The sequence below is a fragment of the Salmo trutta genome, chromosome 36 (genome assembly GCF_901001165.1).
Source record: "Salmo trutta chromosome 36, fSalTru1.1, whole genome shotgun sequence".
NCBI lineage: Eukaryota > Metazoa > Chordata > Actinopteri > Salmoniformes > Salmonidae > Salmo > Salmo trutta.
The window spans coordinates 14,624,181-14,648,387 of NC_042992.1; the positions used below are offsets into that span (position 1 = coordinate 14,624,181).

Here is a 24,207-nt window from a genome sequence, read left to right on the forward strand (position 1 = left end):
TTCATGGTAAAATTGCTGCAAAGAAACCACTACTAAAGGACACCAATAAGAAGAAGTGACTTGCTTGGGCCAAGAAACATGAGCAATGGACATTAGACCGGTGGAAATCAGTCCTTTGGTCTGATGAGTCTAAATGTGAGATTTTTGGTTCCAACTGTGTGTTTGTAAGACGCAGAGTAGGTGAACGGATGATCTCCGCATGTGTGGTTCTCACCGTGAAGCATGGAGGAGGTGGTGTGATGGTGCTTTGCTGGTGACACCGTCTGTGATTTATTTAGAATTGAAGGCACACTTAACCAGCATGGCTAGCACAGCATTCTGCAGTGATACACCATCCCATCTGGTGTGCACTTAGTGGAATTAACATTTGTTTTTCAACAAGACAATGACCCAACATACCTCCAGACTGTATAAGGGCTATTTGACCAAGGAAAGTGATGAGTGCTGCATCAGATGACCTGGCGTCCACAATCATCCGACCTCAATCCAACTGAGACGGTTTGGGATGAGTTGGACCGCAGTGAAGAAAAAGCAGCCAACAAGTGCTCAGAATATGTGGGAACTCCTTCAAGACTGTTGGAAAAGCATTCCAGGTGAATGAGAGAATGCCGGTTGAGAGAATGCCAAGAGTGTGCAAAGCTGTCATCAAGCTAAAGGGTGGCTACTTTGAAGAACCTAAAATATATTTGATTTGTTTAACAGTTATTTCATAGTTTTGATATCTTCACTATTATTCAACAATGTAGAAAATAGTAAAATAAAGAAAAACCCTTGAATGAGTAGGTGTGTCCAAACATTTTTAATTTGATTTTTTATTACCCCTTTTTCGTGTTATCCAATTGGTAGTTACAGTCTTGTCTCATCGCTGCAACTCCCGTACGGACACGGGAGAGACAAAGGTCGAGAGCCTTGCGTCCTCCGAAACACAACCCAACCAAGCCGCACTGCTACTTGACACAATGCCCACCTAACCCGGAAGCCAGCCGCACCAATGTGTCGGAGGAAACGCGTACACCTGGCGACCGTGTCAGCACGCACTGCACCCGGCCCGCCACAGGAGTCGCTAGAACGCGATGGCACAAGAACATCCCTGCCGGCCAAACCCCCCCCCAGCCCCCCAATCCGGATGACGCTGGGCCAATTGTGCGCCACCCCATGGGTCTCCCGGTCGTGGCCGGTTGCGACAGAGCCTGGACTCAAACCCAGAATCTCTAGTGGCACAGCTAGCACTGTGATGCAGTGCCTTAGACCACTGCGCCACTCGGGAGGCGTGTCCAAACTTGACTGGTACTGTACATACATTTTTATTCATGTTGTACATCCATGTTAACAACATTCACATCTTGTGGAGTGGGTTAGAGGTGCGCGCTCTCGCATTAATAGCTGGGTGCTCTGCCATTCACATCTTATTGGAGTTTTGGTCTTTGTACTGGTTAGCGATGCGTAGTGATGTCATTATATATATATATATATATATATTCAGTGAGCATCACAGCCATACACTCCCCGGGCATGCCTAGAGAGAGCTGGTTAGGGAACTAAGCGTCATATACATTTCACACAGAACTATGTACAGCTACGTAACAAGCAGGCTAGGAGAGGTATCCCACCGGAGGGTTTTTATGAATCTATTCAGCTCATCTCAGCTGTTTCAGGTGCCATGCAGAGTTAATTTACATTGGCAGGAAAACGAGGGAACACCAGAGGGGGAGAATATAGCAGGAAAGGTATCTTCCTTAAAAAGCGCTGGCCTGCATCACAGCGTGGCTCTCTCCATCAGATAGCATACCACTCTCTCTCTCTCTACAGTGCTTAATCTACAAGGCAAGGAAGACCGCCAAAATCGCAGAGGACAGGAGAGTTCTATAGAATTTGTAGTGATGGACTAGTTAGATACCATATCTCTGTAAGTAGAAGCAGATTGCCAAGGAGGACAGAACAAGCAGAATACATAAAAACAAACAAGGAATGTAAAAAAAAGGAATAACTTATAACATACTTAAATAGAACTTTAAATAAATAACTTCAAAAGTGTGCCCTTCTTTGCTGCACTCTATGGAAGGCCTGCTGCAATAGGTGACAGAACCATTTTTTCTGTCACCCAATTCGTCTCCTGAAGGAGGTGGGATGAAGGCGGGGAGGTGTAACAGACAAATTGGAGGGAACCTCAAAAAGTGGAACAAATCATACAAAAAGACAGCGAGGGGAAAAGAGCATCATTCAATCCTCCTGGCTGCCTTCCTCTCCCTTTCCTCTAGAGGGCGCCGCTCCATCACTCACGGGAACGGCCCACGATAGCCAGGATGTAGAGGAAGATGTTGATGATGTCTGTGTAGAGGTTGAGGGCGGCAAAGATGTACTCTTCTGGACTCAGAGCCAGCTTCTTGTTGCCCAGGAGGAGCTGGGTGTCCACGGCCAAGAACTACAACCACACAGAACATGGAGTCAGGAATTATTATGGCAAGAGACACATTCAAATCAGCCAATCATGTACAGCAGAATTGTAACGCTGTGCATACAGATCTGAGTAGGTACATCACATGGATTTTCAGGTTAGGATTCAGCCCATTATGCTGATGTTTTTTAATGCTTCATATTCTTATAACCACAAAAGTTACCAGTGATGTTCTGCCATACTATTATAAGCCTGAACTCATCATAGACTATTCTGAATAAAATATAAATAATGTTCTCATCTTTAAATGGTCCGTTAATGTCTCTACCATATCCCACAACCAACCACTGGAATTCATCCCTCACATCTGTCCATCTCTACCAGGTCTTATGTCACCGCTCTATTCTTCCTCCAGGCCACTGGACCATCTTCACCACCCATCCTCGCTAACACGCTGCTCCACCCCATCCTCGCTAACACGCTGCTCCACCCCATCCTCGCTAACACGCTGCTCCACCCCCATCCTCGCTAACACGCTGCTCCACCCCCATCCTCGCTAACACGCTGCTCCACCCCATCCTCGCTAACACGCTGCTCCACCCCCATCCTCGCTAACACGCTGCTCCACCCCATCCTCGCTAACACGCTGCTCCACCCCATCCTCGCTAACACGCTGCTCCACCCCATCCTCGCTAACACGCTGCTCCACCCCCATCCTCGCTAACACGCTGCTCCACCCCCATCCTCGCTAACACGCTGCTCCACCCCATCCTCGCTAACACGCTGCTCCACCCCCATCCTCGCTAACACGCTGCTCCACCCCATCCTCGCTAACACGCTGCTCCACCCCATCCTCGCTAACACGCTGCTCCACCCCCATCCTCGCTAACACGCTGCTCCACCCCATCCTCGCTAACACGCTGCTCCACCCCATCCTCGCTAACACGCTGCTCCACCCCCATCCTCGCTAACACGCTGCTCCACCCCCATCCTCGCTAACACGCTGCTCCACCCCATCCTCGCTAACACGCTGCTCCACCCCCATCCTCGCTAACACGTTGCTCCACCCCATCCTCGCTAACACGCTGCTCCACCCCATCCTCGCTAACACGTTGCTCCACCCCCATCCTCGCTAACACGCTGCTCCACCCCATCCTCGCTAACACGCTGCTCCACCCCATCCTCGCTAACACGCTGCTCCACCCCATCCTCGCTAACACGCTGCTCCACCCCATCCTCGCTAACACGCTGCTCCACCCCCATCCTCGCTAACACGCTGCTCCACCCCCATCCTCGCTAACACGCTGCTCCACCCCCATCCTCGCTAACACGCTGCTCCACCCCCATCCTCGCTAACACGCTGCTCCACCCCATCCTCGCTAACACGCTGCTCCACCCCATCCTCGCTAACACGCTTGCCCCCCCCCCATCCTCGCTAACACGCTGCTCCACCCCATCCTCGCTAACACGCTGCTCCACCCCATCCTCGCTAACACGCTGCTCCACCCCATCCTCGCTAACACGCTGCTCCACCCCCATCCTCGCTAACACGCTGCTCCACCCCATCCTCGCTAACACGCTGCTCCACCCCATCCTCGCTAACACGCTGCTCCACCCCATCCTCGCTAACACGTTGCTCCACCCCCATCCTCGCTAACACACTGCCCCACCCCATCCTCACTAACACGCTGCTCCACCCCATCCTCGCTAACACGCTGCTCCACCCCCATCCTCGCTAACACGCTGCTCCACCCCCATCCTCGCTAACACGCTGCTCCACCCCATCCTCGCTAACACGCTGCTCCACCCCCATCCTCGCTAACACGCTGCTCCACCCCATCCTCGCTAACACGCTGCTCCACCCCATCCTCACTAACACGCTGCCCCACCCCATCCTCACTAACACGCTGCCCTCTCTCCCATCCTCGCTAACACGCTGGTCCACCCCATCCTCGCTAACACGCTGCTCCACCCCATCCTCGCTAACACGCTGCTCCACCCCATCCTCGCTAACACGTTGCTCCACCCCATCCTCGCTAACACGTTGCTCCACCCCATCCTCGCTAACACGCTGCTCCACCCCATCCTCGCTAACACGCTGCTCCACCCCATCCTCGCTAACACGTTGCTCCACCCCCATCCTCGCTAACACGCTGCTCCACCCCATCCTCGCTAACACGTTGCTCCACCCCCATCCTCGCTAACACGCTGCCCCACCCCATCCTCGCTAACACGCTGCCCCACCCCCATCCTCGCTAACACGCTGCCCCACCCCATCCTCGCTAACACGCTGCTCCACCCCATCCTCGCTAACACGCTGCTCCACCCCATCCTTGCTAACACGCTGCCCCACCCCATCCTCGCTAACACGCTGCCCCACCCCATCCTCACTAACACGCTGCCCTCTCTCCCATCCTCGCTAACACGCTGCTCCACCCCCATCCTCGCTAACACGCTGCCCCACCCCATCCTCGCTAACACGCTGCTCCACCCCATCCTCGCTAACACGCTGCTCCACCCCATCCTCGCTAACACGCTGCCCCACCCCATCCTCGCTAACACGCTGCCCTCTCTCCCCATCCTCGCTAACACGCTGCTCCACCCCATCCTCGCTAACACGCTGCTCCACCCCATCCTCGCTAACACGCTGCCCCACCCCATCCTCGCTAACACGCTGCTCCACCCCATCCTCGCTAACACGCTGCCCCACCCCATCCTCGCTAACACGCTGCTCCACCCCATCCTCGCTAACACACTGCTCCACCCCATCCTCGCTAACACACTGCTCCACCCCATCCTCGCTAACACACTGCTCCACCCCATCCTCGCTAACACGCTGCTCCACCCCATCCTCGCTAACACGCTGCCCCACCCCATCCTCGCTAACACGCTGCCCTCTCTCCCCATCCTCGCTAACACGCTGCCCTCTCTCCCCATCCTCGCTAACACGCTGCCCTCTCTCCCCATCCTCGCTAACACGCTGCCCTCTCTCCCCATCCTCACTAACACGCTGCCCCACCCCATCCTCACTAACACGCTGCCCCACCCCATCCTCACTAACACGCTGCCCCACCCCATCCTCACTAACACGCTGCCCCACCCCATCCTCGCTAACACGCTGCCCCACCCCCATCCTCACTAACACGCTGCCCCACCCCATCCTCACTAACACGCTGCCCCACCCCATCCTCACTAACACGCTGCCCCACCCCATCCTCGCTAACACGCTGCCCCACCCCATCCTCGCTAACACGCTGCCCCACCCCCATCCTCACTAACACGCTGCCCCACCCCCATCCTCACTAACACGCTGCTCCACCCCCATCCTCACTAACACACTGCTCCACCCCATCCTCGCTAACACGCTGCCCCACCCCCATCCTCACTAACACGCTGCCCCACCCCCATCCTCACTAACACGCTGCCCCACCCCATCCTCACTAACACGCTGCCCTCTCCCATCCTCACTAACACGCTGCTCCACCCCATCCTCACTAACACGCTGCTCCACCCCATCCTCGCTAACACGCTGCTCCACCCCATCCTCGCTAACACGCTGCTCCACCCCCATCCTCGCTAACACGCTGCTCCACCCCCATCCTCGCTAACACGCTGCTCCACCCCCATCCTCGCTAACACGCTGCTCCACCCCCATACTCGCTAACACGCTGCCCCACCCCATCCTCACTAACACGCTGCCCTCTCCCATCCTCACTAACACGCTGCTCCACCCCATCCTCACTAACACGCTGCTCTCCCCATCCCTCTCTCCCTCTCCCACATCCTCATTAACACGCTGCCCTCTCTCCCATCCTCACTAACACGCTGCTCTCCCAATCCCTCTCTCCCTCTCCCACATCCTCACTAACACGCTGCCCTCTCCCCCATCCTCATTAACACGCTGCCCTCTTCCCCATCCTCACTAACACGCTTCCCTCTCCCCCTCTCGCCCTACATCCTCACTAACAAGCTGCCCTCTCCCCCATCCCTCTCTCCCTCCATCCTCACTAACATGCTTCCCTCTCTTTTTACTGCCTTGTTTAAAGGTGAATGAGAGCTTTGGGCACAACACTTGGTGAGTATGATTAGTGCCCATAACTGACTGATCGCATCAGCAAGGTCATTTTTCCACCTTTAGAGTTTCCAAAATGTAACCATGTTTTTTTATACATTTTTTGTTTCCTTCTCACTTTTCCACATGAAAAGATGAAATTATCCCAGTTTGCAGGGAGAGCAGACTGGGCTCAGACAGAGGTGGAAAACCTGATGCCACCAGCATCTGCGTGATAATCCGGTCACATGGCCAAACAGTTGGACTCAGTCAATTCCTGTCCCGCTGAGCTTTGATTCTGTTAGAGCTCAATGGGTATAGCCCAATGACTTACATATACACACACACACACACGAAAGGCAGCGCTGTGTTGAAGACAGGGTTTATATACACATCCTTGGTATAGCCCTGCCACAACCCTGTCATTTAGCAACCATCCCATATGCACGATAACATTGATTATAATGACAGACATCCCTAGTAAACAACAGACCCTTTATACTAAAATTTGTCCTGATAGTCAACCATGCCACGTTTACTTAGTACACTTTCACAGGTCACACAGTGGCGTGGATGAGGCGAGTGCCCCCCTTAAAACATGAAGCCCTGAAAAGTGCCATATAAATGCAATACATCATTAAAATGCAGGCGAGTTCCTCTACTTACGCAGGTGAAGAGCAGGGCTCCCAGGGAGGCGTAGACAATGTGGAGGATCCTGTGGCGGATGAAGATGCAGAGGATGGAGAAGAGCAGCAGGACGATCAAACACACGAACAGAACGCCGCGGCAGGAAGTGAAGTCATACTTGCTCTGGATTAGGGGAGAAAACAGAGAAATTAGGGATTGTCAAGGATTGTTATTGTCCCAAGAGGGAGTTGAGGTTAAAGCCCCCGAACATTCCTCAAATCTCAAGGCTATGCCATAGTATGTGATAGTAATAGTGACAGTATGTAACAGTGATAGTGACATTATGTAATAGCGATAGTAAGTGATAGTGACAGTAATAGTATGTGATAGTAATAGTGACAGTATGTAAGTGACAGTATGTAATAGTAAGTGATAGTAATAGTAATAGTGACAGTATGTAATAGTGACAGTATGTAATTGTGACAGTAATAGTGACAGTATGTAATAGTGACAGTAATAGTGGCAGTATGTAAAAGTGACAGTAATAGTGGCAGTATGTTACAGTATGTAATAGTGACAGTAATAGTATGTGATAGTAATAGTGACAGTAACAGTATGTGATAGTAATAGTGACAGTAATAGTACGTGATAGTAATAGTATGTGATAGTAATAGTGACAGTATGTAACAGTGATAGTGACATTATGTAATAGCGATAGTAAGTGATAGTGACAGTGATAGTAATAGTGACAGTATGTAAGTGACAGTATGTAATAGTAAGTGATAGTAATAGTAATAGTGACAGTATGTAATAGTGACAGTAATAGTATGTGATAGTAATAGTGACAGTATGTAATAGTGACAGTAATAGTGGCAGTATGTTACAGTATGTAATAGTGACAGTAATAGTATGTGATAGTAATAGTGACAGTAATAGTACGTGATAGTAATAGTATGTGACAGTATGTAATAGTGACAGTATGTAATAGTGATAGTAAGTGATAGTAATAGTGACAGTATGTAGTGACAGTATGTAATAGTGACAGTATGTAATAGTGAGTGATAGTAATAGTGACAGTATGTAATAGTGAAAGTAAGTGATAGTAATAGTGACAGTAATAGCATGTGAAAGTAATAGTGACAGTATGTAATAGTGACAGTAATAGTATGTGATAGTGACAGTGTGTAAGTGACCGTATGTAATAGTGATAGTAAGTGATAGTAATAGTGACCGTAATAGTATGTGATAGTAATAGTGACAGTATGTAAGTGGCAGTAATAGTATGTAATAGTGACAGTATGTTACAGTATGTAATAGTGACAGTAATAGTATGTGATAGTAATAGTGACAGTATGTAATAGTGACAGTAATAGTGGCAGTATGTTACAGTATGTAATAGTGACAGTACTAGTATGTGATAGTAATAGTGACAGTGATAGTAATAGTGACAGTAATAGTACGTGATAGTAATAGTATGTGACAGTATGTAATAGTGACAGTATGTAATAGTGATAGTAAGTGATAGTAATAGTGACAGTATGTAGTGACAGTATGTAATAGTGACAGTATGTAATAGTGAGTGATAGTAATAGTGACAGTAATAGCATGTGAAAGTAATAGTGACAGTATGTAATAGTGACAGTAATAGTATGTGATAGTGACAGTGTGTAAGTGACCGTATGTAATAGTGATAGTAAGTGATAGTAATAGTGACCGTAATAGTATGTGATAGTAATAGTGACAGTATGTAAGTGGCAGTAATAGTATGTAATAGTGACAGTATGTTACAGTATGTAATAGTGACAGTATGTTACAGTATGTAATAGTGACAGTATGTAATAGTGACTGTAAGTGATAGTAATAGTATGTTACAGTATGTAATAGTGACAGTAATAGTGGCAGTAATAGTACATGATAGTAAGTGATAGTAATAGTGGCAGTATGTAATAGAATGTGATAATAATAGTGGCAGTAATAGTATGTAATAGTGACAGTATGTTACAGTATGTAATAGTGACAGTATGTTACAGTATGTAATAGTGGCAGTAATAGTATGTGATAGTAATAGTATGTTACAGTATGTAATAGTGACAGTAAGTCAGTGATAGCAATAGTAAGTGACAGTAATAGTTTGTGATAGTAATAGTGACAGTAATAGTTTGTGATAGTAATAGTGACAGTAATAGTGGCAGTAATAGTACGTGATAGTATGTAATAGTAAGTTACAGTATGTAATAGTGACAGTAATAGTTTGTGATAGTAATAGTAAGTGATAGTAATAGTGACCGTATGTAATAGTGACAGTATGTAATAGTGACAGTAATAGTATGTGATAATAATAGTGACAGTATGTAATAGTAATAGTGACAGTATGTGATAGTGATAGTGACAGTAACAGTATGTGATAGTAATAGTGACAGTAACAGTATGTGATAGTAATAGTGACAGTATGTAATAGTGACAGTATGTAATAGTGAAACTGAAACAAAGGCCATGGAGGCAGAAAAAGACTCCATAATATCATGGTTTGCAAAACCGTAAGTGTGACACTGACAGCAAGGTGGGAGTAAGGATGGAGTGTGTGTGTGTGTGTGTGTGTATATATATACGCATTCATGCCTGTGTGCACTACTGACCTGTAGTGAGAAGAGGACCACGGTGAAGCAGACCACAGCGGTGATGCCCACAGCCATGATGACAGTCTCTGTGTCGTAGAAGCTGGCGATCATCCCCACCATGTAGGACAGACTCAGGGTCAGGATGGACTGAGGGCAGACAACGTCAGTATTACAACCACAACACATCCCTCTCAGAATGTTATATAACTAATATATAGAGACAAATCAGGTCATCAATTTTATTTAAAGCCACAATATGTAACTTTTTGGGCGACCAGACAAAATTCACTTACAAATGTGAGTTATAGATCTGTAATTCTCATTGAAAGCAAGTCTATGAAGTGGTAGATCTGTTCTATGTACACTATTTCTATGCTTCCAGTTTTTAAGTTTAGTTTTCGGTTTTGTACACCAGCTTCAAACCGCTGAAAATACAATATTTTGGGTTATGGAAAATATATGTCAAAGCGGTTCAGATGGTACAATGAATCTTTACACTATATTTGCTTATTTTTTTTCATATAGAAACTGAAATTAGGCAAACGATTAGAATTTTAGCAACCAGGAAATGGCAGAGTGCTTTCTGCATATTGCACCTTTAATCAATCTAATCTGTGTTTCATCGCTTTGTTGATTTCTCACGGTTTTATAAAACGTGACAATATCTATCTTATATTTGTAACTCTACTCTAATATCAATATCTACCCAATTCCAGCAACATTGTCCCAAACCAAGACCTGAAACATTAACAGATACATAGGGTTGATACATTAGACAATGCATCTATTAGAGGTTAAAAGAAAGAGTCTACGTCCCAAATGGCACACTATTCCCTATGTAGTGCACTACTTGCACCCTATTCCCTACATAGTGCACTACTTTTAAAATAGAACACTACATAGGGAATAGGGTTCCATTTAGCATGCAACCAGAGTCAGGGTGGGGCTGTACCAATGCTATCAGGTTCCAGGGGTGTTTGCGCCGGAACTCTCCACAGCAGCTGAGGGTGATGAGAGACACAAAGAAGATGGCGTAGGACACGTAGTACGTCCAGGGGTTACGCCGCACAAACAATTTGGCATCGTCCACAAAGGTAAAGACGGCCACGAAGGAGAAGGTGACCATAAGCTGAACGGTCAGCACCAGGAACACCTAGGAGGAGGTGGAGAAAGTTGGACAGACAGATGTTATAGGACTGTCTCAAGAAAGATTTTCAATAACTATGACAAAGTGTCAGTCAACATTGGCTATTGAAATTAAAGTTGAAACATTGCTGGTTAGATTTGTTAGGGAATTTCTTTATTTTGAATAATAGTCAAAATCATGAAAAGAATAGCAGATCACTGTATTATTCATGAAGTTTATTTGGACAGGGACAATGTACCGCAAAAACATACAGTACCTCTCAAAAGTGAGAAGTGATGCGTTGCACCATTTATTTATTTACATTTTTGCACCAGATTTAGCTAAAAGCTCATTTACATCTGAATAACTAGGAGCTGATAGAATGGTTTGGTTTCAATCTCCTCCATTCTCTCAACTGACAGCATGTTATTCTGTTGTCATTCATGCAGTCCCGTCCCCTCTTCTCTCCCGTCTCACCTTTCTGATGAACGCCTGTCGGATGCTCTTGTCCTCAAAGCCAGAGTTGGTAAACTCCTCGTTGTCGTAGTAAGATGGCGGCACGTCCCCATGGTAACCGTCACCCACGGAAGCTGAAAACCCCAGACAACAACAAAAATAAGGACCAAATAGCAACCATGGGTTTAATCACTACAGGGGTGAGACTATTGGCAATCAAATGCTTGTAGATTGTGAGACTATTGTATGTGTTGTTTTGACACGGGTCATTAACAGGGCTAGTTCTATATAGTTGTTGATCAGTCAGTGAGACAGTTTAACCTCAGGAGGATGATCTATGTGCTTCTTCAGCACACTAGGTTGATGATGGACAGTGAAAGACACAGGCAGCAATTTCTCAGGGTAATTATACATCCATCTAAGTGGAAAACCAAACAGTGACCTTAAGAATTTCCAAACCTGCCTTTCAAATGGAAAACTGACATAAGCAGGAGTGAAGACTGGTAACATAATTAATTTAACTGTACCTGAGCACATTGTGTTTGGCCCACTTGGATTAATGATGTATGACATGTGCTTGAGTGTTACAAAACATTTAAGTGTAGAAATAATGTGCATGTTAGCCCAGGTCTTGGGACAGTTTTGCAATCGTATAGCCATTAAAGCATAGAATGTAGGTAAACCCAGAAGAACCAGAAAGAGTGTCTAGAGAGCAACCTTTTCCTAGATTTGTCATGACACCATATGACTTCTCTTCCAAACATAAATCATGTGAAATGTCTCAAGCACAGCTATATGTCCACTACTGTCTACTCACTGTTGGGGTCACCAGGGAACCCTGGCTGTGCAGGTTGCTGGTAGGGCACTGTGGGGTAGGGGCCCTGGGGATAGGGCATCTGAGGGTAGGGTCCCTGTCCAAACCCGGGGCCTCCCTGAGGAAACCCGGGCTGACCATAGGGTGCAGGTTGACCATAGGGTGCAGGTTGACCATAGGGTGCAGGTTGACCATAGGGTGCAGGTTGATCGTATGGTGTAGGCTGGCCATAGGCTGCAGGCTGGCCGGGGTATGGAGCTTGCACAGGAGCCGGGGTGTAGTTGGGAGGGGCTATCCCGAACCCGGGCTGGGGCGGTCCGTACACGTTGTTGTGGAGGGGGTTGTTCTCCCCCATGACCCCGGGGTAGCTGTTCTTGTCCTGAGACATGGTCTGTTTCTCTCACTAGCGGCCTGAGGAACAAGGAAACATGAAAAGAAACCTGTATGGCATTCACAGGAACTGACCACTGTTGGGTGGGACTTTGCATTTGAGATAACATGACAAGCTGGAGTTTTCTGGAAAGTGAGGCAGGGGAAGGGAAATGGTGAAACATAGTAAACTTAGGCTAATGATGTTTGACAACTTCAGCATTAAAGTTCAACAGACATCTTAAGTCAATAATATGAGGAAGTATTTTTCTTCACCTTGCTTGTTTTACTCCCTCCCTCTAAAAGGAGGCACCGGGAAAAGTAATGATAGTCTTAGCACGGTCTTGGCCACAATGGCAAAGATTCAAACACTGAATCTGCCTGATTACAAAGGCGATGAGAATACTGAGGAAGCTGGCAGGCAAAAGGCCCAGGCAGCAGCCCAGTGATTCTTCCTGACAACACCCAGACACTTTTCACAAAGAGTCACATATCCGCCATCAACACTGCTAAGCTGCTCAGTCAGTCTGCTCTCTGCAACGCACAGGAGGAAGGGTGAGAGAGGAGGCATTGATGACACGAGTTGAATCAAGCCAAATTAAACACTGTCCAACGACTGGCTGTTCTTGAATAGGCAAGGTGATTCTGGAACGTTAGGTTAGGATCCACTTGTCCTGACAATAGGATTCTGGGTAAACTGAAATGGAAGGATGTAGAATGACAGACCACTTTGTTCACGTCTAGGCCTAATCCAAATAATACACTCTCACTGGAGAGAACACTTTGTGCCCTGTCACGATGTTTTGTTGTGCTTTTCCCCCACTGCATTGTTATACCACCACCAGGTCAAACTGGGCTTCAGTGGAGGCTGGTGGGCGGAGCAAGAGGAGGACAGGCTCATTGTAATGGCTGGAATGGAATTCATGGAGCGGAGTCAAACATGTGGTTTCCATATGTATGATCTGTTTGATACCGTTCCATTTATTCCATTCCAATGAGCCCATCCTCCTACCAGCCTCCACTGCTGGACATAGAATTTTGCAACAGCCAGTATGCTATTTAACCAAACAGTGTTTAGGCTATGGGGCAAAACATAAAGAAAAGTTCAACTGCATGTTAGCCTACAAAGCTTAATGGAAAAATACACAAAAAAAGTTTGTTTTGCAAACATCTTGTAGACCCAGTTACCAGTTGACTGAATAGGACCTGACATGTTTCACAAAAATACCTAGATGGGGAAAGACGGACCATCCACACAGTCCTTCAGACTTTCCAGGAAACGGTACAGTGCTTTCACCTAAAAGCTTTCCTGCACCAGAGCACAGCGTCACCATGGACCCAGGCAGGTGGTGTCTTGGTAATTGAATGCATTATTAATCCGCTTCGCTTTGGCAGGAGACCTGGGCTGAGTCCCAAATTGCACCCTAATCCCTACATAGTGCACTACTTTTGACCTGGGCCCATAGAAGTGCACTATATAGGAAAAAAGGGACTCACCCTTGAAACACTTGCCTTACTGCAGGAGTGTCAAACTCAATCAGTACAAGGGCCATATTGAAAAAAAAAACAAGGAATTCACAGGCCAGACATAGTTTTTACACCCAAAAACCCATGCCTATAACTGGCCATTGTTTTATTTGAAAAAAAGATGGCCCTTTATAATTCCACTTACGTACATGGGATGCTGTATATAGCATTAACATATTAAAACAAAAGGAATAAATAATATCTGTTCAGCCTTTGCTGCTATGCTTTCAGATGTGAATAATATGCTGTCACCCTAATCAAAAAGCATTTAATAAACCCAAAAATTTTTTAGCTATAGGTTGTTAAACATTTCAACTTAAAAAATGTTTTTAATTTTTTTGCACTGCATGGATCACCAGTGCGGTTGAATGCAGTATTTACATTTACATTTAAGTGCTGTATGGCGTTCTCAAAATGTATTGCAGTTTATTAGCCAGCCTAGGATACTGCTCAAATGTTGCTGTAATAGGCCGACATGTTTGTCCTTTGCAAGTTTAGTTTTTTGGTTATTCATTGTCAAGCTTTAAAAACCGAAGCCAGACTGCAACATTTCTTAGCCTACCAAGGACTGTGGCATGTGTCGGTACACTTTCCATCCGCTGTGCAAGGTAAACGAGACACATGATAGCGACGCAATTGAGGTTGAATTCACGATGCCAGTGCATCAGGCTGTAATTGCATAAAGTAGATGACTCAACTGCCAACTAATTTATACTTGCTTGTGTGTCCTATGGTCCTTTAGTAGTAATTTATACCAGTATGTGAATCCTTTATCTTATTTTTTTTATTTAACTAGGCAAGTCAGTTAAGAACAAATTCTTATTTACAATGACGGCCTACCCCGGCCAAACCTGGACGACGCTGGGCCAATTGTGCGCCGTCCTATGGGACTCCCAATCACGGCCGGATGTGATACAGCCTGGATTCAAACCAGGGACCTTAGTGATGGAGTGCCTTAGACCGCTGTGCCACTTGGGAGCCCATATAACTTCATGACCACCAAGAAGACATTTTCTGTAGGCTACGGCAATGACTCCTTGGAACAGAAACTTGGTATGGACATTTAGCCTACAAGTTGAAACTTTTGGTTCTGTAGAAGATTCAGTCAGTGCCATTAGTGATGATATGATACTGCATACTGGTTGGCTCGCGTGTGGCTGGGTCTGGGAGAAAGGGTGTGTGGCAATGCACTGCCGTTTGGTAATGCACTGCCGTTTGGTAATGCACTGCCGTTTGGTAATGCACTGCCGTTTGGTAATGCACTGCCGTTTGGTAATGCACTGCCGTTTGGTAATGCACTGCCGTTTGGTAATGCACTGCCGTTTGGTAATGCACTGCCGTTTGGTAATGCACTGCCGTTTGGTAATGCACTGCCGTTTGGTAATGCACTGCCGTTTGGTAATGCACTGCCGTTTGGTAATGCACTGCCGTTTGGTGTACAGCACGTTGGCAGTGCATTGCTGTGGCTTGTAGTGCCGCACAGGCTATATGGAAGTGGAAAAAAATGAATTGACAACACAAATAATTGCACGGGCCAGATAGAGATGTGTCCAAGGGGCCTTGTGTTTGACACACATGCCCCCTTCCTTCACTCTACAGGGTCCCTCAGCCATCTCAAGCTCGCTCCATTCTATTGTCCTCCTTTAATACACATTTAAAATGCAGGTGGTCAAGGCCAACCACATTAAAAAACACATACAACTGTATGGCAGGTTTATCGAGTGATTTGTGGAGACACTTCTGGTTGTATAACTTAGCCTTTGTATCCCTAGACGGTAGCTTCTGCACAACAAGTTCCCCTTGGCTTGTACAGTCAACACCACACACACACACACACACACACACTAATCCTGTCTCTCTCACACTCAATCGGATAAGCAAGGGAAAGCAGAGGGGCAGATCACATCACTACAGCATCTGGTTTTACAATTAATCGCAAAGAAGGGAACCGATTGGTAGATGGGTAAAAAAAGCAGACATTGAATATCCCTTTGAGCATGATGAAGTTATTAATTACACTTTGGATGGTGTATCAATACACTCAGTCACTACAAACATACAGGCGTCCTTCAAACTCCGCAGCCAGAGAGGAAGCAAACCGCTCACGGATTTCACCATGAGGTCAATGGTGACTTTAAAACAGTTTAATGGCTGTGATAGGAGAAAACTGAAGATCGATCAACAACATTGTAGTTACTCCACAATACTAATCTAATTGACAAAGTGAAAAGAAGGAAGCCTGTACAGAATACAGATATTTAAAAACATGCATTCTGTTTGCATCAAGGCACTAAAGTAATACTCAAAATGTGGCAAAGCAATTCACTTTTTGTCCTGAATACATTGTGTTATGTTTGAACAAATCCAACACAGCACATTACTGAGCGCCACTCTCCATATTTTCAAGCATAGTTGTGGCTGCATCATGTTAGGTGTATGATTGCAATCGTTAAGGACTGGGGAGTTTTTCCAGATTAAAAAAGAAACGGAATGGAGCTAAGTATTGGCAAAATTCTAGAGAAAAACCTTGTTCAGTCTGCTTTCACTAGACACTGGGAGATGAATTCACCTTTAAGCAGGACAATAACCTAAAACAGAAGGCCAAATCTACACTGGAGTTGCTTACCAAGACAGAGAATGTCCCTGAGTTTTTACTTAAATCTGCTTGAAAATCTATGGCAAGACCTGAAAAGGATTCAACAGCCAATTTGACAGAGCTTGAAGAATTTTGAAAATAATAAATAAATAAAATACACATACATACATACATACATACATACATACATACATATGTCTTGACTGATTTCTTTTGATTTTCCCATGATGTCAAGCAAAGAGACACTGAGTTTGAAGGTAGGCCTTGAAATACATCCACAGATACACCTCCATTTTGACTCAAATGATGTCAATTAGCCTATCAGAAGCTTCTAAAGCCATGACACCATTTAATGTAATTTTCCTAGCTGTTTAAAAGGCACAGTCAACTTAGTGTATGTAAACTTCTGACCCACTGGAATTGTGATACAGGGAATTATAAGTGAAATAATCTGTCTGTAAACAATTCTTGGAAAAATTACTTGTGTCATGCACAAAGTAGATGTCCTAACTGACTTCAACTGTGTGTGTGTTATACACACACACACACACACACACAGAGAGAGATTTTTTTTATACACATGTTACATTTCTTCCACTTTGACAGAGTATTTTGTGTAGATCGTTGACAAAAAAATGACAATTCTACCCATTTTAATCCCACTTTGCAACAACAAAATGTGGAAAATGTCAAGGGGTTTTAATACTTTCTGAAGGCACTGTATATTTACCTGTAAACCAGCTCTAGGAAATAGCCCAGAGGGGAGCACACAACATTGCTTGTAGCTAATATCAGAAACATTGATCAAGAACCCCTCTGAGGCGCCCATGTTGTGATTGACCAAACCAATGAAACAAAACTGATTAGGTAATATTCTAAGAAAATGCTTAGTCACTTCCAGGGGCCTGACAGTGAAAGGAAAATTACACGTCTGTGCCATGCAAATCTAATTTGAAAACTAGTAAAATTGTCAGCGCTGCAGCATGCTTAGGCAGACTAGCCTAGCTAAATAGGATGACTAAAGACAGTATGGGGAGCAGAGATAACATTGTCTGGCTGCTACTGCCTGAGCAGACATGAGAAGACTAAGGAATGAAAAATAATCAAGTCATAGACTAAAAACTAAGTCATATTTTATTTCTTCATAGTAATTTCCTATTGATGTCTACCCAATGAGGACCAGACAGTCACAATGGAATATTTTCAATATTTTGGCAATTGAATGTTCACTATTTTTGACTTTGGAATTTGAATTAAAAAGCTCAAAAATAATTTGAATGTTATTATTTCATAATGCATCTAATGTAAAAAAATATATATAATCTAAACGAAAATGGAAAATGTATTATTTTGTAATAATTTAACCGAAACAAGACCTCAAAAAGCACTAATCGCTCAAAACATAGTCCTAATCAATTCACCAGCAATTAAGAAGAAAAGAATGTTGAACTCAACAGTGCTGCAGTCAAAGGTTAAGATGAGAAATTGAAATCTAAGGAGCCTCCACATGGTGGATAAAGACACTACCACTATCCCTCGCTCCTGTTGATATTGTGTGTCCCAAATGGCACCTTATTCCCTATGTAGTGCACTACTTTTGACCCAGGAACAAAATGGTGCCATTTGGGTGGTAGACAAGCATATGCCTTTAAGGGAGGGGGAGCCTCACCATCGCTCTGCTCCATGCAGTCCACACACAACCACAATAACTGGACAAACCTATGAATAACAAACTGTGTGCATGATTGAACAACAGACAACTACAAAGTGTCGGGGCTTAGGTTTAGATATAGAAGTCAGCAATGCTGCTCAACGGCTAGGGAGAGCAAGATGCCTAATATAAGTGGAGTGGGGACTTGTGTTTTCTTTGATGTACAAAGGGGTGTGTACAGTATGTGGCAGGAAGCCACCCCTGGGTTACCACACTGAATGATGAACTAGGCTACACCATGCACTGGAAACAGCAGGATGTTTCATGTCTCTGATGTCTCGGGTCGCTCAAATGATAAATATCTATCTGCAAATATTTTACGCTTGAGTGATGCAATGCTAGTTTAACTAGCCTAAATGTCCATATTCTAATTTCACCAAATAATTCTCAATACGGAAACCAAGAGTTTGAGCCAAGTTCAAAAACTAGATAATATCGCCTCAGTCAGAACACCTGGAAACGCAACATTCTAGAAGGCAGCCAATGAGCTCACTCCACAGCAGCCTGACTGCCAATCCAGCAGAGTAGGCTTATAACAGGATGTTGCAGTGTCAGCAGCAATCCTAGCCAGGTAAACCTGCAGAGCCCTCCCCCTACTCTCTAGGACATGTACAGTGCTCTGAAGGCAGACAGAGATAACTAGACAATATGGGGGAGAAAAGTTCCCTGTACTTTCTCCTCCTCCATTATTTTATGTACTCTGATAGTCAAGGAATGGAGACAATAGGAGTCAGACAGGGGGGAAAACTACAGGCCTTGTAACATAGTAGTAGACTATCTCCCTGCTTTGGTGGTTCCTGATTGTAAAGGACTCAGTGGAGGTGATTTTGGACAAGACAGCCTACTATGTAACAAATCATGTACTTTCTCCAGTGGCATCCATTCTTTGGTGTTCACTGATTGTAAAGGAATGGAGACAACGTGGGACAGATGAGCCTATCCCAACCAAGCCTACTGTGTAACAAGGCCTGTACTTTCTCCTCCCTCTACTCTTTGGATTTCTCTGACAGTGAAAAGAATGGACTCATAAAAAGTTGAAGTGGTTTGAGCAGTTATTTCCATGGCTGCTATAGAGATTCAGTAACGTCTGGACCCGATTCAATCCCATCACATAGAACGACTCCACAGCAGAAATATCCAGGAACCTATTAGCAATCGCCCCATCTTTCTCATCCTTAATGCTACCGGAAAGAATGGGAGATGAATGAATTGTATTTGGATCGTGCTTTTAATGTAATGCACTGAAGAGTTCTCAAATGGCAAGCCAGGAAAGGGAAGCGTGCATGTTTGCAATGCAATGCAATGCATGAAAGAGTCAAATGAATTTACTCCACATAAAACTAACACAGCTTATGTCCAGAAAACAGCATGCATCCCCAGAACACAGAGAAGGCCTGTTTATCAGATGGGTAGACATTTCACTATCACGTTACTGTTCAACTGCTAGGGCTAGGCCATAAAGGGAAAACTATCCAGTCTCAATTATAAACCATAACAACTACGGGCTGGGACGATACCAGTATCGCGATACTTGCTGGTATTGTGGCAAGGAAACAAAATCACAAAGCAGATTTAATATCCTTAGGAAAACAGTACCTCCGGGACGATAACAGTATCGCAATACTCATTAGCAGAGTTGTGGACTCGAGTCACAAATTTGATGAGTGTTGGAGCCTCAAGACTTGGGACTCAACTTTGACTTATCTGGCCAGGTTTTGTAATGTTTTGTCAAACATTTTGTGGCACTCTCCATGGATTACACTCCACATAGCCAGAGACAGTAGCCGCAGCATGCACAAAAACCTGCAACAGATTGGCTAGTAAAACGCACACTATGCCCTCTGATTGGACCAGCAAATTGTCAATCAAGACAGGTCGGGTGAGATAGTCTAGCGGATCTCGTTTTTAGGCTACACACATGTATATATAAAATATAGCCTACCATTTGTATTTATATATAAACAAAAATACACACACACACACACACACACACACACACACACACCTTTGCCTATTTTATTTGCTTTCTAATATAGGCCTATGGTACTGCACCAAATGACTGTCTCAAAAATCTAATCTGTGCTTCAGTTGCACGTCTAAATTGTTGAACAACGCCTAGCCATCAGCACTGGCATGTCAAGGAGGGCACGCATATACAGATTAGTGACCCAGAAAGCACTCCTTTCATTTCCTCCAGTTTTGCCTGACAAAAACAGAGTAGAACATCTAGATTATCCATATAAAATACAGTTGAGAAATGTACTACCGAGGCATCTTTACCAGAACAATAGCCTACTGGCTAGATGTCTTTAGATAGCTGTGACGTCGCACTGCCTTCAATATTATGGGATGAAGATGTGACATTCTGGCAAATGAATGACAGTATTTGTGAGGAAGCAAAGGGCTAGCCAGATGGCAACGAGTGGCCCTCCAAAGTGAGTGTGATGTGCAGACAGACCATGCTTTCTAGGCAATCCTGCAACCATCGCTGCATACAGGAAGGTAGGCCTTATTATTCTGCTTGCTCTGGATTTCAGAGAAGTGACATGAAATCACTACTTGATATTGGCTGCTAACATGAAAGACTTTCAGCAACAACATAAAATGCAGGTGTAAAACGCTGGGGCATCAACAAACAATTACTACAGTAGGCCTACTGGTCTTTTGTTATGTCAAAATTGCTTGAAATGTATTTTCACTTATGACAGTTGCATTTGGAATGAGTTAAAATGAATTTTTTACATCAAAATAAGTTGTAGACAAAATAATGAAAAGGGCATTCTGGTAACCTCAATAAATAGACTAAGATTTGTAGTTGAAGAAGAAATTGCATGTATAGATTTTTTTTCTTCTTCACTTGACTTGGAAAAGCTTGACTCAGCACTTAGAATGGACGACTTGGACTCGGACCTTGTGACTGGAGACTTGCATAATAGGGACTTGATCCCACCTCTGCTCCTTAGTATAGTGGCAAGGAAACAAAGCACCATCGTTTTTTAAAGGACCAAAGAGTTTGATTTGCTTAGTGTTTTCATTTTTGGCCATGGAAAAATTATCAGCATACTGGTATCGTCCAGACCATAGTAAAAACAGGAGCACAGTAAAATAAAGTATTTATTGGGAGAAGATGAATAAAACGTAGGCCTAAACAGCTTGTGGCGGCGACAGCAAGTTTGAGTTATTTTCTTGTTAAGCACAATTCAAGACCTTGAAAATGATGAGGCTGAGTATCAGGCTGCAGGTTCACATTTCTAGAAATAAACAAATATCAGCTGCATGAACACAGGCAGTACTATGATGATATGTAATCAGCACTAATAGGAATATTCTGTATGCATTCCAACAATGTAAACAATTGGACAGTAGGCCTTTCTGAGAATTAAAGCCCACACTGACTGGCGCATTCTTTCCAGCTAATTGGCTGCAAACAAAGGAAATTGAATGTATACACTGATAGCATCCCTGTTTGCCTCATAATAAAACTTGCTAGTTGATAAGCTATACATAAACAACGCATCCGTGCATTACAACCGGCTACCTAATCCTAGCTTTTCAATTCGCCCATCATATCAGTGTTGTACATCCATCCACAGGCCTGAACTACGATGTGCATCGTATCAGTTGAATGCACCTTGCCTCCGCTGACTGAATAAATTATCAGAGGGGCCTTCTCGTTTACAGCGCTCGTTCCCATGTTGCGTAGACTTACCTACAGCAAATGCCTCCCAGGCAGTGTTGTCATTCATTAATGCTGAATAGTCTAGATGAAAAATGAGCATGTCTGCGCTCGTACCTCGCTCTCAGTTGCTAAACAAGCCCGTGACTGCGGGAAACGATTGTTTGTTAGCTTAATAACGTTTCATTAAAGAAAATAGTTTCGTTTCGATACACAATAACATAGAGTATGGCAAGCTAAAACTGGTAACTATATTATGTTAGCGCATGGGGAAAATAAAGACGTAGATGTAGCTCACTACCTAGCTAGTTATCAATTCATCATTTCGACAAAGTTGTACAAGCCTTGCACGCCTCGCATCGTTAGTTAGCTAGCATCGTCAGCTTACCAGTTCATCTTTTCAGCAAACCGAACTGTCTGACATTTCAGCACCACCCAAGTGTTGTTATCCTACTTAGAGTCAAAAGACCAAATGCATTATTTTAGCTAGTATATCTTAGCCCACATGTCAATATGTTTGTTCATGTTTTTAGTAAACAACGACTGAACATGGCATGACATGTTCAGCTACGTTAGCCATATGCTAGCTACCGCGTTTACTGCTAAATGTATTTAGAAGCAATTGAATCATTTCCAAATAGAAAGCAACCTTACCCTTCTTAAACAGTGTAATATATTAGCCACTGCAAAACCCCGTTGACTTGACGTTTCGCTTTCGAAACCCAGCTATTTCATCTGATGTAAATGTCCAGTCATCGGTGAACAGCCTTTCCCGCAACAGAGAGCGCTACAGTAACTGACGTCATGTGCTGCTGTTTGTGGGATTTCATACAGTCATTGGTGGAAATCACCAATTTCTACTGATAAGGGCTATTTAATTGCTAACAAATTGCATACACTATATTGCGTGTACTGTAATGTTGATGCCCTTACAATATGACTAGAGTCATGTCCGAAACATTGATCCATACATTTGGGTGTGTCAGAATCAATATCTTATATTGAATTTAGTGGTGTGTACTGTACCATGCATACTTTAACAAATTACATTCACCACTAAGTTTAAAAATAAATAAATCATATTTTTATTATGAAACCACAGGTTTGCTTTACATACATCCACTGTCAAAATGTATTTTGCTGTGCATATTGGATGCACCATTTTGCTATAAAGTATCTTGAATTTGCTTTCAAGGAAATTGTAGATAAAATAGCATTTATACACAACATAAATGTTCTGTTTTACATATGTTCTACACATTTATTGCAAGACAGTCTTGACTCAATATACAGTACAAGACAAAAGTTTGGACACACCTACTCATTCAAGTTTTTTTTTTCTTTCTACATTGTACAATAATAGTGAAGACATCAAAACTATGAAATAACACATATGGAATCATGTAGTAACCAAAAACGTGTTAAACAAATCAAAATATATTTTATATTTGAAATTCTTCAAAGTAGCCACACTTTGCCTTGATGACAGCTTTGTACACTCTTGGCATTGTCTCAACCAGCTTCATGAGGTAGTCACCTGGAATGCATTTCAATTAACAGGTGTGCCTTGTTAAAAAGTTAATTTGTGGAATTTCTTTCCTTTTTAATGCGTTTGAGCCAATCAGTTGTGCTGTGACAAGGTAGGGGTGGTATACATAAGATAGCCCCATTTAGCTGTACCACAACCGGCCGTGATTGAGAGTCCCATAGGGCGGTGCACAATTGGCTCAGCGTCGTCCGGGTTTGGCCGGTGTAGGCCGTCATTGTAAATAGGAATTTGTTCTTAACTGACTTGCCAAGTTAAATAAAGGTTAAATATATATATATTTTTTTTAAAGACCAAGTCCATATTATGGCAAGAACAGCTCAAATAAGCAAAGAGAAACGACAGTCCATTACTTTAAGACATGACGGTCAGTCAATGTGGAACATTTCAAGAACTTTGAATGTTTCTTCAAGTGCAGTCGCAAAAACCATCAAGTGCTATGATGAAACTGGCTCTCATTAGGACCACCACAGGAAAGGAAAACCCAGAGTTACCTCCGCTGCAGAGGATAAGTTCATTGGAGTTAACTGCACCTCAGATTGCAGCCCAAATAAATGCTTCACAGAGTTGAACAGACACATCTCAATTTCAACTGTTTAGAAGAGACTGTTAATTGCTGCAAAGATACCACTACTAAAGGACCCCAATAATAAGAAGAGACTTGCTTAGGCCAAGAAACACGAGCAATGGACATT

General features: G+C 44.1%; 1 protein-coding gene across 1 annotated transcript; it reads right to left on the minus strand.

The window, feature by feature from the left end:
• Positions 1 to 1,415: 1,415 nt before the first annotated feature.
• LOC115175498 (protein lifeguard 1) lies at positions 1,416 to 22,769 on the minus strand. The gene is made up of 7 exons (XM_029734764.1): positions 22,621 to 22,769; positions 12,091 to 12,498; positions 11,295 to 11,407; positions 10,644 to 10,844; positions 9,710 to 9,838; positions 7,113 to 7,256; positions 1,416 to 2,422 (listed from the first exon to the last, which is right to left on the minus strand). The coding sequence occupies exons 2-7, from the start codon at positions 12,473 to 12,475 to the stop codon at positions 2,273 to 2,275; spliced, it is 1,122 nt and encodes a 373-aa protein (XP_029590624.1). The 5' UTR covers positions 12,476 to 12,498; positions 22,621 to 22,769; the 3' UTR covers positions 1,416 to 2,272.
• Between the last annotated feature and the right edge of the window lie 1,438 nt (positions 22,770 to 24,207).